Source organism: Heloderma suspectum, chromosome 17, assembly GCF_057233095.1.
Source record: "Heloderma suspectum isolate Gila_16-S chromosome 17, 16-S_ref, whole genome shotgun sequence".
Taxonomy (NCBI): Eukaryota; Metazoa; Chordata; class Lepidosauria; order Squamata; family Helodermatidae; genus Heloderma; species Heloderma suspectum.
The window spans coordinates 8,276,763-8,291,852 of NC_139474.1; the positions used below are offsets into that span (position 1 = coordinate 8,276,763).

At 48.7% G+C, this 15,090-nt stretch overlaps 1 protein-coding gene across 1 annotated transcript; it reads right to left on the reverse strand.

The window, feature by feature from the left end:
• Positions 1-1,600: 1,600 nt before the first annotated feature.
• On the reverse strand, positions 1,601-10,540 carry LOC146334367 (phospholipase A and acyltransferase 3-like). The gene is made up of 5 exons (XM_084824329.1): positions 10,443-10,540; positions 9,342-9,610; positions 4,008-4,110; positions 3,462-3,730; positions 1,601-1,883 (listed from the first exon to the last, which is right to left on the reverse strand). Exons 2-5 carry the CDS (start codon positions 9,417-9,419, stop codon positions 1,785-1,787), a joined length of 549 nt encoding a protein of 182 aa, XP_084680455.1. The 5' UTR covers positions 9,420-9,610; positions 10,443-10,540; the 3' UTR covers positions 1,601-1,784.
• Positions 10,541-15,090: the final 4,550 nt, after the last annotated feature.

The window sequence follows — 15,090 nt, forward strand, 5'->3', positions numbered from 1 at the left end:
CAAGTACTTGAAAGGTTGTCACAGAGAGGAAGGCCAGGATCTCTTCTCGATCATCCGGAGTGCAGGACACGGAATAATGGGCTCAAGTTACAGGAAGCCAGATTCTGGCTGAACATCAGGAAAAACGTCCTGACTGTTAGAGCATCACAACAATGGAACCAATGACCTAGGGAGGCGGTGGGCTCTCCCACACTGGAGGCGTTCAAGATGAAGCTGGACAGATACTGACTTGGATTTCTGCAATGAGCAGGAGGTTGGACTCAATGGTCTTATAGGCCCCTTCCAACCCTGCTAGTCTATGATTCTCTGATAAGAAGAGCCCTGCTGGATCAGACCAAGGGTCCATCTAGTCCAGCATTCTGTTCACACAGTGGCCAACCAGCTGTTGACCGGGAACCTACCAGCAGGACATGAGTGCAACGAACAGCACTTTCCTACCCATGTTCCCCAGAAACTGGTGTGCATGGGATGGCGGGGAGGACATGTTAGTTGTACACTTCACTACTATCATAATACATCTGGCCATCTGAAGCCCCCCTGCCCTACCCACCCCATACACACAGAACCATTAAGTCCAGGGTCTAAAATTTCCTAGCTGCACCGCTGTTTGGAAAGTACAGGAGAACTTCTTTTTTAACAAAAAAAATAAATACAAAAGAATATTTTTATATCAGAGACTGGGATGAGGTGAGGCATGCTGGAGACTGAGGCAAAACAGTAAGTTGACAGGGGAGATGAGTTGCCATCTTTGTTGTGAGCCTTTAACAGGCTCACAGAAGGAAGCTTTCGCCATCACTCTTTCTCCATGCCAACAAAAGTTCACCTGCTGTATTCCTGCTTCTGTTAGAGACACAGGAGCAGAAGAAGAAAAAATATGGCAACCCTAAGAGGAGAGAACAGGGACAGAAGAGAACAGGAAAGGGAGCGGCATGAAATGGTGGACATAATGATCTAAATGGTGAAGGACAGCCCTTCCCACAGGTCCTTAGCAGGCACACAGCATCCTTGGGCAGCCGCCAGGGCCCTGGCCTCCTGCTGATGCTTCCCTGAGGCTCCTCTTCAAGGTGCCACGTGGCTGAGAGCCACCATTTTAATTTCCCACAAGGCCCCTAACATAGCATCACTCGGGGGCATTGTGGGAAATCAAAATGGCACCTTCAGCTGCCAGGTCCCACCATGGTAGGAAGGGGGCCAGCAGAGGGCACCTTTTTGAAGGCCCCGTGAAATCTGGAGGCAACCCTGATTCTTGGCTTCCTGTTTTCGTGACAGTCACGTGACTGAAAGTTAGAAACTGGCCATTTTCGATACGCTGTTGGAGAGTCAGGAAGCACAACCTGCAAAACAACGACTTCCTTTCCCTCACCCCATTTCCCTCAGAATGAGCAAAGAGACCATGAAAGGCTGATGGGCCTACTGCCTCTTGGCTGCCTAGCTCCAGCCTCAAGAGGGTGCTGCTGTCACCCACCTTTGTGCCGCTTAGCAACCATGAGGACCACCAGTTGCCTAGCCAGAAGGAGATAGTGCCCCTGCCTCTTGGTTGCCTAGCAACATCCACCAAATGGGGCCTAGTACTAAAAAAAAAGTCGCCACCACAAGCCGGAGTCCTGAAGAGAGTTTTATTGGCTCCAAGCACGGCGTGGGTGGGTGGTTTCTGTCACAAAATCTGATTTAATTTTGGGTCTGGTGGTCTGAAAACAATATGACAAATAAAGGACACTAGGCAGTCAAACACCCCCAGAGGTGGTAAGGATCTCGCCATGGAGGCCCCTGGCCCTCCCCACGAGCTATTCGTAGCGGTGCTTGCGCCTCTTGGCCGCAGATCGGATCATGGCGGCAGCCACGCCCATCATGCCAATTGTCCCCACAGCAATGGCTTCGGTGACCTGGAAGAAGGGTCGAAAAAGAGAGCCTTTAGGGGTCTACATGGGAGTAGCAACGTCAGGCGCTGCTGCAGCATTCTGAGCATTTCAAGTGCTCAGCGTGGAACTGTCTGACAAAACCTTACAACGGGCCTGTAAGTTAGGCCCATATTGCAGACGGGAGCGGAGGGAGACTGAGGCTGAACGAACGGTGGCCTGCCTAAGGCCTTCAAGTGAGACGGCGGCCACAGGGACTTTACGGCCCACGGCTGAGCCGCTACAGCACCTTGGGTAATTAGACGACAGATCTGAAGGTCGCCCACAGCGTGCATGCTGAGCTTGCTCCCTTCTCTGGTCCAGATGAGTCTGAAGGGGTTTTGTCTTGCTTCACAAATCTGCAAAGCCTCTTTAGAACCAGGGGGTGACAGCAGGACAAAACAAATTCGCCTGCACAGCGTGGGCAACGAAGCCCCTGTTGCCCCACTTCCAACTGTTTCTTAAAGAAAAAAAAGTTTCCCTCCCGAGCTGCTCAGCAGCGCTCAGACTCGGAAGTTGGCGGGCTCTTCTCTGGGTCGTAGGTTCTTAAGTGGCGGCTGAATGGGCACCTACAGGGCTCCAGGTTTGCCAGGGCCTTTGGGCAAAGTACCTTCAGTGGGCCCCCTCCATCCCTCACCTTCTCCCCGCCATGGTCACCAGCTCTCTTGTTCCTCCTCCTCTTTCTCATCATGGCCGCCGCTTGCTTGCTTGCTTGGCAGGCGGAGAGCCAGGGAGCAAGCGGGCCGTGGCATCTCCTGCTCCTCCTTCTCACTACCGCCATTGACTGGGCCCAAGACCAGGTTGCAAGGGTGAAGAGGAGGAGGAAGTCCAGAAGGGATCCCATCAGTGGGCCCCTTCTGGGGAGTGGGCCCTTGGCAGATGCCTGAACATGCCTACCGTTGACGCCAGTCCTGGACACCTATCAGTGATGCTATATTATCATCATCATCATCATGGTTATTATTGTTGTTGTTATTATTATTAATATATTTCTATCCCGCCTTTTTTCCTCTTGCAAGGAACCCAAGGCGGCTTACATGGCCTCCCCTCCATTTTATCCTCACAACAGCCCTGTGAGGTAGGTTAGGCTGAGAGCCAGTGATTGGACTAAAGTCACCCAACGAGCTTCATGGCCAAGTGGGGAACATGAAAGTGGTCAAGTTGGTGCTGGATCAGACCAAGGGTCCACCTAGTCCAGCATTCTGCCCACATAGTGAGCAACCAGCTGCCTATGGAAAACCCACAAGCAGGGCATGAGTTCAAAAGCACCCTCCCACCCATGTTCCCCAGCAACTGGTGTACATAGGCAGACTGCCTCTGATACAGGAGATAGCACAGAGCCATCAGGACTAGTAGCCAGTGATAGCCTTCTCCTCCAGGAATTTGTCTAACCTCCTGGATTGAACCTGGACCTCCTGAATCCTAGTCCAAGACTCTAATCGCTACACCACACTGACTCTCTGCAGCAGCAGAATTCCTGCATTAGCCCAGAGGTTAGACTATATGACCTCGGAAATCCCTTCCAACTCTGTGATTCAAGGTATCACAGCCACCTCACGCTCGCACCTGGTCACTCATCGCAACTCCATATCGCAAGTCCATCACAAAGTGTTCACAGTTGTGGCTAGTCAGGTTATAGGGCATCTCCCGGCCCACCAGTTCCTCTGCCCGCTGGAGGATCTTGGGAAGCGGCAACGCAGGATGGGTATGGTCGTGTTTGTTGTTCACTCGGAACTGGTCTTTCCGCACCACAACCTCCAGCCAGTCTTTCTTCACGTACGCTCTGTCGGACAAGACCGCCAATACGCTGGCAGCGCCGTTAGCAAGACGGTCACCTTTGCAGAGGAAAGGAAGAGAGTGAAGAACCACAGGGGATCAACATCTACCAGAAATAGGCCACCAATAGGCCAGGAAAAACTGCAGGGACTAATTAAGGCTAAGAGACCCAGGAAAGTGACTCTCCGAGGTACGGTGGTGACTTTCCTGCATTTCTACAATTGAGATTATTATTTTTATTAATATTATTATATCCGTTCTTTATTAATTCTTCGTAGATCCTTTATGGAAACCCCAACCCTGGAGCTTGGCCAACTGGTTTCCCTGGAAACTTACATTCAGGGGCTAAGTGAACAACTTTCCCCTCTCCAACGTAGATGGCCCAGTGCTGATAGCAAGAGCGAAAGATCTCGATAAGGTCTCCGGGTTTTATATCTTCCTATGAAAAAACAGATGGCAGGTTCGTGAGGCACCACTAATGTGATGGACTAATATGGCTATCTCTCTGGAAGTCGAGCGAATAATGTTCATCTGCCGCCCTATAACAAAAGAGTCACAGGGCACCTCACACAATAGAACAAGCTTTTTTTTTAAGGTTAGAAACGGGTTAAAAACAGCAATGATAAATAATACGATCGAGATTCAAAAGGCCTCACAATAATAAAAATCTGAAATTCTAAAATGCGTGGGAGAAGAGAAGTGGCTTCACATGGAACCGAGAAGATTCCTCGGAATATTCACCTCTGACTGGGATTCCTGCATTGAGCAGGGGGTTGGACTCGATGGCCTTGTAGGCCCCTTCCAACCCTACTATTCTGTGATTCAGGATGGGCGCCAGGCAAGATTCCTTGGGATGGGCATTCCATCAACGGGGTGCCACAGCTGAGAAGGACCTGTCTCTTGTAGCCATCCTCCTAATTTTCTTCAACAGGAGCGCCCAGAGGAAGGCTTCTGAAGATAATGTAATGGTCCAGGCAGGTACATACGGAAGGAGACATTCCTCCAGATGCTCTGGCCCCAAGGTGGTTAGGCTTTAGAGGTCAACAGAGCCCCTTTGTTTGCACTGGGCTCAGAAATGGATTGGAAGCCAGTGCAGCTGATGAAACTCTGGTGCCACATGATCATATCAACCAGACCTGGTTAGAAGACTAGCTGCTCTATTTTGGACTAACTGAAGTTTCCAAACTGTTTTCAAAGGTAGCCCTATGTACAAGACATTGTAGTAATGCAACCAGGAGGTTATAAGAGCATGGGTAACTGTTGCCTATCCCAGTCCAGATAGGGTCAAACAGCTACTATATTTTATTTTACTTCTTTTTTAAAGAACATAAGAGCTATACTATAGCTCTTAACACCTTAACACCTATACCGCACCAGCTGCATTGGTTACTTACTCATTTTTGGGCCCCGTTGAAAGCCCTAAATGATTTGGGGCTAGGTTATTTGAACGACCACCTGCACCGATATGAACATATTGGGCCTTGAGATCAGCCTCAGAGTTCCAGCCTGTGGGGCCACCCTCAAGATATATTAGACTGGCGGGCAAGGGAGACAGGGCCTTTTGGTGGCAGCCCCACCTTTGGGGAACCCCTTCCCTCAGGAGGTTCACATGGCTCCTAATTGTGGAGGTAAGTAGGACTCCTTCAACAGGCAGCACAGCTGCTAATCCTGCATCACTCTCTCAAAGAGAGCAACTGGATGCCCCTACATGACAGGCTAGGCAGGTGGTGACTGGGGAAAGGGCCTTTTCAGTGGTGGTTCCTCAAGTCTAGAATGCTCTTCCCTGTTTACTGAGTGCCCCATTTAATGAGATTTAAATGTCAAGCTTAGACTTTAAGAAATGGTTCAGGCTTGTATTGCTTCATTTGCTGTTGCCTCTTTTGAGTTTTGTTTTGTTTCTGTGAGTTTTGTTTGTTGGTTTTACTCATGACTGTCGCTTCGATTATTTCATGGATTGCGTTTCAGAGATTTGTTTCTCATGTTGTTCTGTATTGATTGTTCTTTATTCAGAGAGATGTTCAGCTGCCTTGAAAGTTCTCCAAATTACAAGGCGGGGGTGGAGGGGGGATGTAAAGGTAAATATTAAACAGCAGTGCCTTGGCCAGTTCATAGTGCTCTAAATTCAAACTGCAAACTGGTTGGTTTGTTTTTTCCACTAGCTGCAGGAAAGGTGTCACTTTCCCAAACTCGAATGGGGGTCACATTCCAAAAGGCAGGAGAGAGATTCCCATTTCCCAGCTATCAGGAGAACATCACCTGGCATGAGCTGCCATTGAAGAAACATCAGCTGACGGTGTCTGACCACTAGGAAACGATCCGCTTAACCAAGGAAGGTCAGCCAGTTTCCTTTTTTACAGCTTAAGTGAGTCTGTTTCGCAATAGACAGCTTTGTGCTAACTATAGAACAGCCCCCAGCAACTCAATGCATGCAGCAATGTTGAATAACTGGGCAGGCAGTGACGGTGGCATAGAAGAGGTCGCGGGCTCTCTCACAGTGGAGGCATTCAAGACGAGGCTGGACATCCATCTGTCGGGGATGCTCTGACTTGGATTCCTGCATTGAGCAGGGGGTTGGACTCGATGGTCTTGGAGGCCCCTTCCAACCCTACTCTTCTATGATTCTATGATTCTAAGATGAGGAAAGCACCGGCATTTGCAGTCCATGGGCGCGCCCAGGGCCACTGTCAATGGTAGGCACGGTTGGGCAGCTGCCAAGGGCCACACCCCAGCAGGGGCCCACTATCAAGAGCCCCTTGGGAGTTGCTCCTTCCCTTTACCCTTGCAACCTGCTTGTTCACCTGCCTCTCGCTCTGGCCCAGAGAACAGAGGTGGTGAGAAAGAGGAGTAGATGCCATGGCCTGCTTGCTCCCTGGCTCCCTGCCTGTCAAGCAAGCAAGCGGCAGCCATGATGGGAAAGAGGAGAAGGGAGGGGGCCCATGGAGGGGGTCTTGCCCAAGGGCCCCAGAAAACCTGGAGCCAACACTGGGTGTACTCTGGAATCAAGATGGCCTCCCTGTTCAGAGATTTAACTTCTAAGGCACCTGGAGGAGGGACAGAAATTAACACCCTTCCCCAAAATAGGGACAGTTATTTCCCAAGGACAGAAAAAAAAAATCCCTCCCCAAATATGGAATGTTCCAGATAAATAGGAACCATTGTAGCTTATGAACTTCCTGGGGGGCAGAGGAAGAGCATGGCAAAAAGCTATGAGGGGCACATGGAACTGTTTAGCATTTGTTGTGGCTTCAACATTTAAAAAGTCTGGAGTGGATACAATCTGGATCTTAGAAGCACAGAACCATATGGCTGGAAGGGATCTGGGAGGTCATCTAGCCCACCCCTCTGCTCAGTCCTTCAACCAGTGGAGGCAAGCAGCCCAGACGTCAGGGCAGTGGTGAATCTGCTCTAGGTTTAGTCAGAGCCAGTCAGAATTCTAAAGGAGCTATCCATGATGCTGAACCTATTTGGGGGATCAGGTTCAGCTCCTTGGATAGCGCCTTTAGAGTTCTGACTGAAACCCGGAGCGGATTCACTGCCCCACTGACATCAGAGCCACCAGCTTCTACTGCCTGCAACCACAGCATCCCTGACAGTTGCCTCTGCTTCAATCCCTCCAGCAAAGCAGAGCCTTTTAGCGCCTGGGGCAATCTGTTCCTCTGCCGAACAGCTCTTACCATGAGGAACTTTCTCCTAATGTTTATCCAAAATCCACTTCCTTGCTATTTCCACACAGTTCCAGCCCTGCTCTCTGGAGCAACAGAGAACAGGCCTGCTGTGAAGCACAAGGCCTTCTCTGTGTTGGCCCCTAGAGTGTGGAACTCCCTTGTCTGGATAACTGACCAAGCAGTTCTGCTATTCATACTTTGACACCAGGTTTGAAAAAAACGATTTCCCTCTTCCCCACGCATTTAGTGATATGAGCATTATTCCTGTGGCTGTATCTTCATGAATGGTCTCTGCTTAATTGTGGATGGCAAGGTTCAGGCGAGCGTTTTCCCTCGCTAGGATTACCGCCTTACCGTTCGTTCTATGAACAACATAATATTGTTCTACTGGATATGGCAAGAAATCCAGTAGCGGAACGTCAGTGTCCATATGGATCTGAGGAAGTAAAAAATGTGACTCATGTATTCCCCCCAGCCCAGCCCACAATATAATTTCTACAGCATTTAAGGTGAAGTGGCCATTTGTCTACGGCCTTAAACCTTTCCCAGGAAAGTCTTTGCAGTTCTTATGTTAAATTTTATGTTAGAGGATACCAAGCTTTATGTTATGGGGCGGGGGGGGGGGGGACACACAACACAGCAACATTAATAGCTGCTGCTATTAAAGGACGTAGCAAAGCGACAGCACAATGCAGTAATAGTCATATCTCCAAATCGAGAGAGAGAGATAGCCGTACACTCGGTTTTATGGCTTTGTTTATTTCCTATTTGTGATTTTTAGGACGCAATTGTATACACCAGGAGTGGGCAACTTCGGTGGGATGGGGGGGTCTGCATTGCCCCTCCCCAGAACCACCGGGGGGGGTGCCCCTTCCCCTCTGCCAGAGGTATCTGTGCAGCCAGATCCCAGCAATTCTCCAGAGAAACAAGGTGCTTTGCTTTCCAACAGAATTGCTGGGATTCCAGCACCCTGGTGGTGGTCACAGCAGCAGGGAACCCAGCAAGGAGGGGCTCAAACAAAACCTCGTGGGGGATCGCATGCATCCTGTGGACTGCAATATACACTTACCTGGGAGTAAGTCCCACTGAACTCAATGTTAATTACTTCTGGGTAAACATGTAACGGGTTGCACTGTTCATGCATTGTATTTTATTGCTTTGAAAGCCAGTTGGGGAGTGAACATAAGAAGAGCCCTGCTGGATCAGGCCAAGGGTCCATCTAGTCCAGCATTCTGCTCCCACAGTGGCCAACCAGCTGCCTGTAGGGACCCACAAGCAGGACAGGAGTGCAACAGCACCCTCCCGCCCATAATCCCCAGTAACTGGAGTACATAGGCAGACTGCCTCTGATACTGGAGGCAGCACATAGCCATGAGGACTAGAAGCCCTTGATAGCCTTCTCCTCCAGGAATTTGTCTAACCCCCTGCTAAAACCATCCAAACTGGTGACCATCACTACTTCTTGTGGTAGTGAATTCCATAGTTTAACTCTGCGCCGTGTGAAGATGTCCTTCCTTTTATCTGACCCATCAATCAGCTTCATGGGATGACCCATTATGAGAGAGGGAGAGAAACATCGCCCTCTCCACTTTCTCCACACCAGGCATAATTTCGTACACCTCTCTCCTGTCTCCCCTTATTTGCCTTTTTTCCAAGCCAGACAATCCTAGCTACTGTCACCTTCCCTCACAGGGGAGTTGCTCCAGCCCCTTGATCATTTTAGTTGCCCTTTTCTGCACTTTGTCCAACTCTACAATATATTTTTTTAGGTGTGGAGTAGTGGCCTTTTGCTTGGCCGAAAAGCAGCATCTAAGAACCAATATACATTTTTTAAAAATAGTTGAAAGGTAGGCCATCTGGAAGGTGCCTGCACTAACCACTACACCACACAACCTTCAAACAAATTACAAAGAATACACACTTACATACACCCCACCATTGCCGGTACATGGAACCTGACCCTCCACCTTCCCTTCCGTGTTAAGCACGCAGCAACCCCACACACCTGTTCGTTCATTTCGGCTCCGTAACGTAACTCCATCACAAAATGTTCGCAGTTGTGGCTGTTTAAGGTGTAGGGCATCTCCCTCCCCACCAGATCCTCTGCCTGCCAGAGGATCTTGGCCAGGGGGAGTGGCGGGTGGGTCTCGTCATGTTTATTGTTCACTCGGAATTGGTCCTTCCGTACGACGTCTTCCAGCCAATCCTTCTTTACGTACGCTCTGTCGGACAAGACCGCCAAAGTGTTGGGTGTTCCATCTGCAAGATGGTCCCCTTGGAAGGAGCACAGAGAGAAGGGGAAATGCACGCCAGTTAAGGACAAGAGGGATTAAAAGGAGTTATGGGTGTGCTTTCATTTGCAGAACACGACAAAGGTTTTTTGAGCAGTCCACCAAAACCCTCCAGCAATGTTCAAGCGGTCCGCAAAAAACAAATCTGAGAACCATTTAAAAGACTAAAATGCTTCTATGGCAGTCTAGACTTTTAACTGTTCGTAATCTGCCCAGAGAACATTGGTTGTTGGAATGATGAGAAATGTAATAAACAAACAAACCAACCACTGCTCTGGATTGGTCAGCAGAACCTGCTGGGAATATTGCAACCTCATCTGCAAGTTATGGGAAGGGGGCAGTGTTGCACTTTGTTCATGGGAATGTGGGCACAGCTAGCCTTGGGATCTCTATAGCCTACAGTGTGGTTTCCTGCTCCTCCCTTTCCTTCCCCCGATTCCTCTCCCCCCGCCTTTCCTCTTGCTCTCTCTCTGATCTTCCAGCATTGCTGGGTGCACATGACTTGCTCTCTCTCTCGAGCTGCCTGTGTAAAGGAACACAAAATGGACTGAACAAACTGTTTGAAACCCTACGCTGTACCTGCATTTATATGCAAGAATACTTGTGAGTAAAGCTGTATTTCTTTCTTCACTAAAGAAAGGTGTGGTCTCTCTTCTTTTTCTTTTCAGCCTTTGTGTGCAAGTGGGACTGATAAATGCTCATTCTGTTCTCCCTTTTGGTTTTTTCTCTGCTAAGTGCCTTTTTAACCAGAGGCAGCAGTACCAAATAATCCCATCACAGCCAGCATAGGTTGCCCTAGGTATCATGAAACTTACGTTCAGTTGCCAAGTGGACAATCTTTCGATCCCCAACGTAGATGGCCCAGTGCTGACAAGAAGAACGGAAGATCTCAATGAGGTCCCCAGGTTTTAATTCATCCTAGGAGGAACAAGGATGATGGTTTGATTATGGCTCTAAATTAGCTCAATATCATTATGACAAGGTGGGCAGGTGGGTGCAGGCAGAGTGCCTGTATTTTACCATGTCCCATGTTGGGGGTCTGTAATGTGTCTCTGTGCAGAGAGACATTGCCTCCTCACTCATCATGGGATCCCTGTTGGTGGAGACCACAAAGAAGGGTTTGGACTTGCAGAAATATAGGCTGCTTCTCCAATAGGGTAGCAAACCAGCCATTTTGATTTTACTGGGCTGATGAGTAAAACTATGTTCTTGCCTGCTAATCAGTATCTGTGTCTGAAAACCAGTACAAAATTAGATCCTGTCCTCACTCGATCCATAACCTGTAGCCAGGCCCCTGCAAGCAAAGTGGCCAGATGATGTCTACTTGAGGTCAGTCCTCTGTTGTGGACTTGCACCAATACCTATACAGCACTGATGCCTACACCAATACCTTCTCCCTATACAGAAGGGAGAGGGCCTTCTCCGTGATGGCCCCCCAACTGTGGAATGATCTCCCCAATGAGGCCCGCCTGATGCCAACATTGTTACCTTTTCAGCGTCAGGTCAAGACTTTTCCCTTTTGCCAGGCGTTTGGCAGCATGTGAAGGGTTTTAATTGATCCTGGATTTGTTTTATGGTTTGGCTGATTGCTCAAAGTTGTTTTTAGATATGTTGTCTTTGTGTATACCGTCTGTTTTTATATTTTATATTGTGTTTTTATATTTTAAATTTTGCATATTGTACTTTTAATGTTCTGACATTTGTAAACCGCCTAGATTACATTTGTAATAATAATAATAATAATAATAATAATACATGTTATGTAAATCAGTGTTCTCTTTTGTCATTTTTTAGGTGATGCATTTCCGCATATTCCCCGTAGTAACCTATGGCTGCAAGAGCTGGACCATAAGGAAGGCTGAGCAAAGGAAGATAGATGCTTTTGAACTGTGGTGCTGGAGGAAAATTCTGAGAGTGCCTTGGACTGCAAGAAGATCAAACCAGTCCATGCTCCAGGAAATAAAGCCAGACTGCTCGCTTGAGGGAATGATATTAAAGGCAAAACTGAAGTACTTTGGCCATATAATGAGAAGACAGGACACCCTGGAGAAGATGCTGATGCTAGGGACAGTGGAAGGCAAAAGGAAGAGGGGCTGACCAAGGGCAAGGTGGAGGGATGATATTCTGGAGGTGACGGACTCGACCTTGGGGGAGCTGGGGGTGGTGACGGCCAACAGGAAGCTCTGGCATGGGCTGGTCCATGAGGTCATGAAGAGTCGGAAGCGACTGACCGAATAAACAACAACATTTCTTTTTTGTCCATGCGTACCTGCAAGGATCAGGATTGAGGCAGCAACTGAGGACCTGAATGCCCAAAAGCACGTGCCCAGTCAAAGGCTCTGAGGTTGGGCCTTTATGGGGCCAGGTGGGCATGGATTGGCTGTTGGGGGCTCAGCTGACGGAAGGCTCAGGCAGACTGGTATTGCCACCCTCAAAGCACGATCCGCCCAGGCTGGCAAGCAGAAACAGAGCAAGGGTGGTGCGCAAGATAAGTGCCACAACTTGACCTCTGGGATCCCAGCTTCAAGACCCCTCTGGTGCCTTCCATCTGCCAAGTTTTGCCCTGGCTCTGCCCAATCCGGCTCTAATTCCACCCCTGGGTGCCCAGATGTTCAGCAGGTCAGTTCTTTTGCAATCAAAACACTGGCAGCCATCCTGTTCCTGGGTTGCTAGAACCCGACGTCCTGTACATTGAAGAGTTGCACCGCAGGGAGAATGTCGCCCTATGCGTCTTATACCAGCCATTGCGATACTGCAACAGAAAGCCACCTCTGGCCAAATTCTCCGTGCTATGCCGCTCTTAAAGGCACAGGAGTCTTCTCAAAATCTAGGTCAAGTCCACCCACAGCTCTACAGTGTACTTTTTTCCATTGTGGCAGAGTTCCGCCTGCTGGTGTTTTCAGGCACTGCAGAAGAACAGGGAAAATGGGAAAATTCATATATAGATGCAGAACATGGTGGCAGTTCTTCTTCACTTGCTTTTATTATTCTGCCTTTCCTCCAAACAAACAACCCAGTGTGGCAGACGTGATCTTCCCACACATACACCCAGAAATATGCTTTATGCTCACAACAACCCTGTGAGGGAGGGTAGGCTGAAAGAGTGTGACTGGTTCAATATCACCCAATGTGTTTCAAACCTAAGTGGGGATCTGAACTCAGGTCTCCCTTAAGTCAGACACCCTATCGACTACACCAGGAGTGGGCAGAATACAAGCATGTGGGATCTACCTTGGTTTGGGGGGGCGGGTTAGTAGAACTCCAAGGTCCACTAAACAGAACAGGGCACAAAGGGACAGCAGAGTCCATTACCTACTGCACCCTACAGCTATACACTGTATCTACAAATACAGATCAACATCTGAGTTACCATAAATCAAGGATTCTAACTCAAAACTCTCCAAGCAGCCAGGAAAGAGGCGCAAAGACCTGGTCGAAGGAAATCAATTAACACGCCCATTTTACAGGTCAGGAATGCTAAGGCTGAGATTGGTGACAAGCAGCAAGCCAGCCATGGTAGCATTTTTTTAATTTTATTTGTTACTTTCAATTTTACTTGCTATTGTTAAACTATTGGGAGGAGCGAAGCAGCCAGCCACGCACGCCAGCTGGTTTTACTTGCGCATTGCTTTGCCCGCATGATGCACACTGGTGGCACCATTGGTTGCATTGCGACATTTGTTTGAGCAGGCAGGAAGCAGGCAGAGTGAGGAACAGAGTCGCTGCCTTTGCATTTTAATACAAACTTAACAAATCTGTACTACACATGAACCAGAAGGGAGTTAGTGTGATAATCACACTTTTCCAAATTAAAAAAACACACACACAAATGCACAAAACTGCATATCATGTGCACAGAGAAATGCATTAACTTAGGCAAAATAGCTTTTGAAAATGCAGATGCTAAGAAAAAGGCGTACAAAGATGTGCCTCTTGGGAAAAATGTGTACAAAAAGTATGTACACATTGGGGGGGGGCTTTTAAAAAGATTCACAAACTGATGCAGAAATAGAAACTGTGTGGAAGTGAACTTGAAATTTTTGCAAACTGATGCAGAAACGGGATGGAACTAACTGCATGTTGAGAAAAATGAGTAACTGAGAAATTGACATGTTCATCCTTGGATTCCTGCATTGAGCAGGGGGTTGGACTCAATGGCCTTGTAGGCCCCTTCCAACCCTACTGTTCTATGATTCTATGATCCATCTCTAGGAGGAGTGGTGACTGAGTGGTGGCAAGGTATTAGCAGACACAGCTGTGTCTGCCATTCAGCCTCACCCTGCATCTCCTAAGCTTGCCTTCTGCCCTCAGGTTCTGTGGAAGATGCTGTCCTGTCACCAGTGTCAAAGTAAAATTCAACTGGCTAACTGATCAACTGGCTAACTGGCTAACTGATTCAACTGGCTAACTGGGAGAGCACCTGTCCTCTCCCAAGGGAGCCGATCTGAAGCAGTTGCACTTACTAGAAGGACAAGCCAGCATTCAAGTCCAATGAAGCAGGTTAGTAAGGCAAGGTCAAACCTGGCAGGGTCCATCAGGACCCTGGACAGATCTATGCTGGCTAGAGCTCACTCATGGAGAGCTGTTGTCTCAGCAACATGCAGAGGTCTGCTGAGGCTTTATGAAGGCTGGCTGATCTGAGCCTGGTGTTAACTCCACCCCCTGTGTCTGGCTCTTAAAGGGCCATTGCATTATTCTTCAGCTGCTGGCTCCTCTAGGATGGGGGTAGTGAGGACTGCATTGGGGTGGGGTACCCTCTGAGTCTAAAGAATCCAGTAAACCTACATCCACTGACCTGGAAGGTCCCAAGGTGACAGATGATGGCTCACTGGAAGATACCTTCTCCATCTCAGAGTTCTCCTCTAAGCCAGAGGGGGGGTCAAGGCCAGAGAGCATGACAGCGCCATCTTGTCCTTTGCCTCAGGTGACAACGTGTCTCAGGGTGGCCCTGCCTTTATCCCGTTCTCTCCCTGTAGAACAGAGCCCACCACCACAAAATATCTTGCTCCAGGCCATTAGCAAGAGCTACTTACCCGTTCAGCAGGGTTCTTCACCCTGATGAAGAAGGCTGAGTTGTTTTGCTCCTGGTCGTTCATCTTCACTAGGCTCCGAGTGATATTCTCAGTGTCGGCTTCCTATGGGCATAGCTAGAAGTAAACCACCATTTGGGTAAATCGCAAGGTTGCGTTCTGGTGTGACCCATCCCCTCCCTCCCTCTCTCAGGCGTCCCTGATGATGAGCACTTTAACAATAGCCTCAAGCCAGGATCGCCTGCCGAGACATTTTTCTCCCTCTCTCCTAATGCTAGAACCCGGGGTCATCCTTTGAAGCTGGTTGGTGGGAGATTTAGGACAGATAAAAGGAAGGACTTCATACAGCGCAGAGATAAACTATGGAATTCACTACCACAAGATGTAGTGATGGCTTTAAAAAGGGATTGGACAAATTCCTGGAGGAGAAGGC

Coding starts and splice junctions, on each gene's coding strand:
- LOC146334367 (XM_084824329.1), bottom strand. CDS start 9,419: ATGCCCTACACCTTAAACAGCCACAACTGCGAACATTTTGTGATGGAG. Junction 4,111..9,341: donor GAGCCGAAATGAACGAACAG/GTGTGTGGGGTT, acceptor GTTTTTTCATAG/GAAGATATAAAACCCGGAGA. Junction 1,884..3,461: donor GAGTTGCGATGAGTGACCAG/GTGCGAGCGTGA, acceptor CCCTTCTTCCAG/GTCACCGAAGCCATTGCTGT.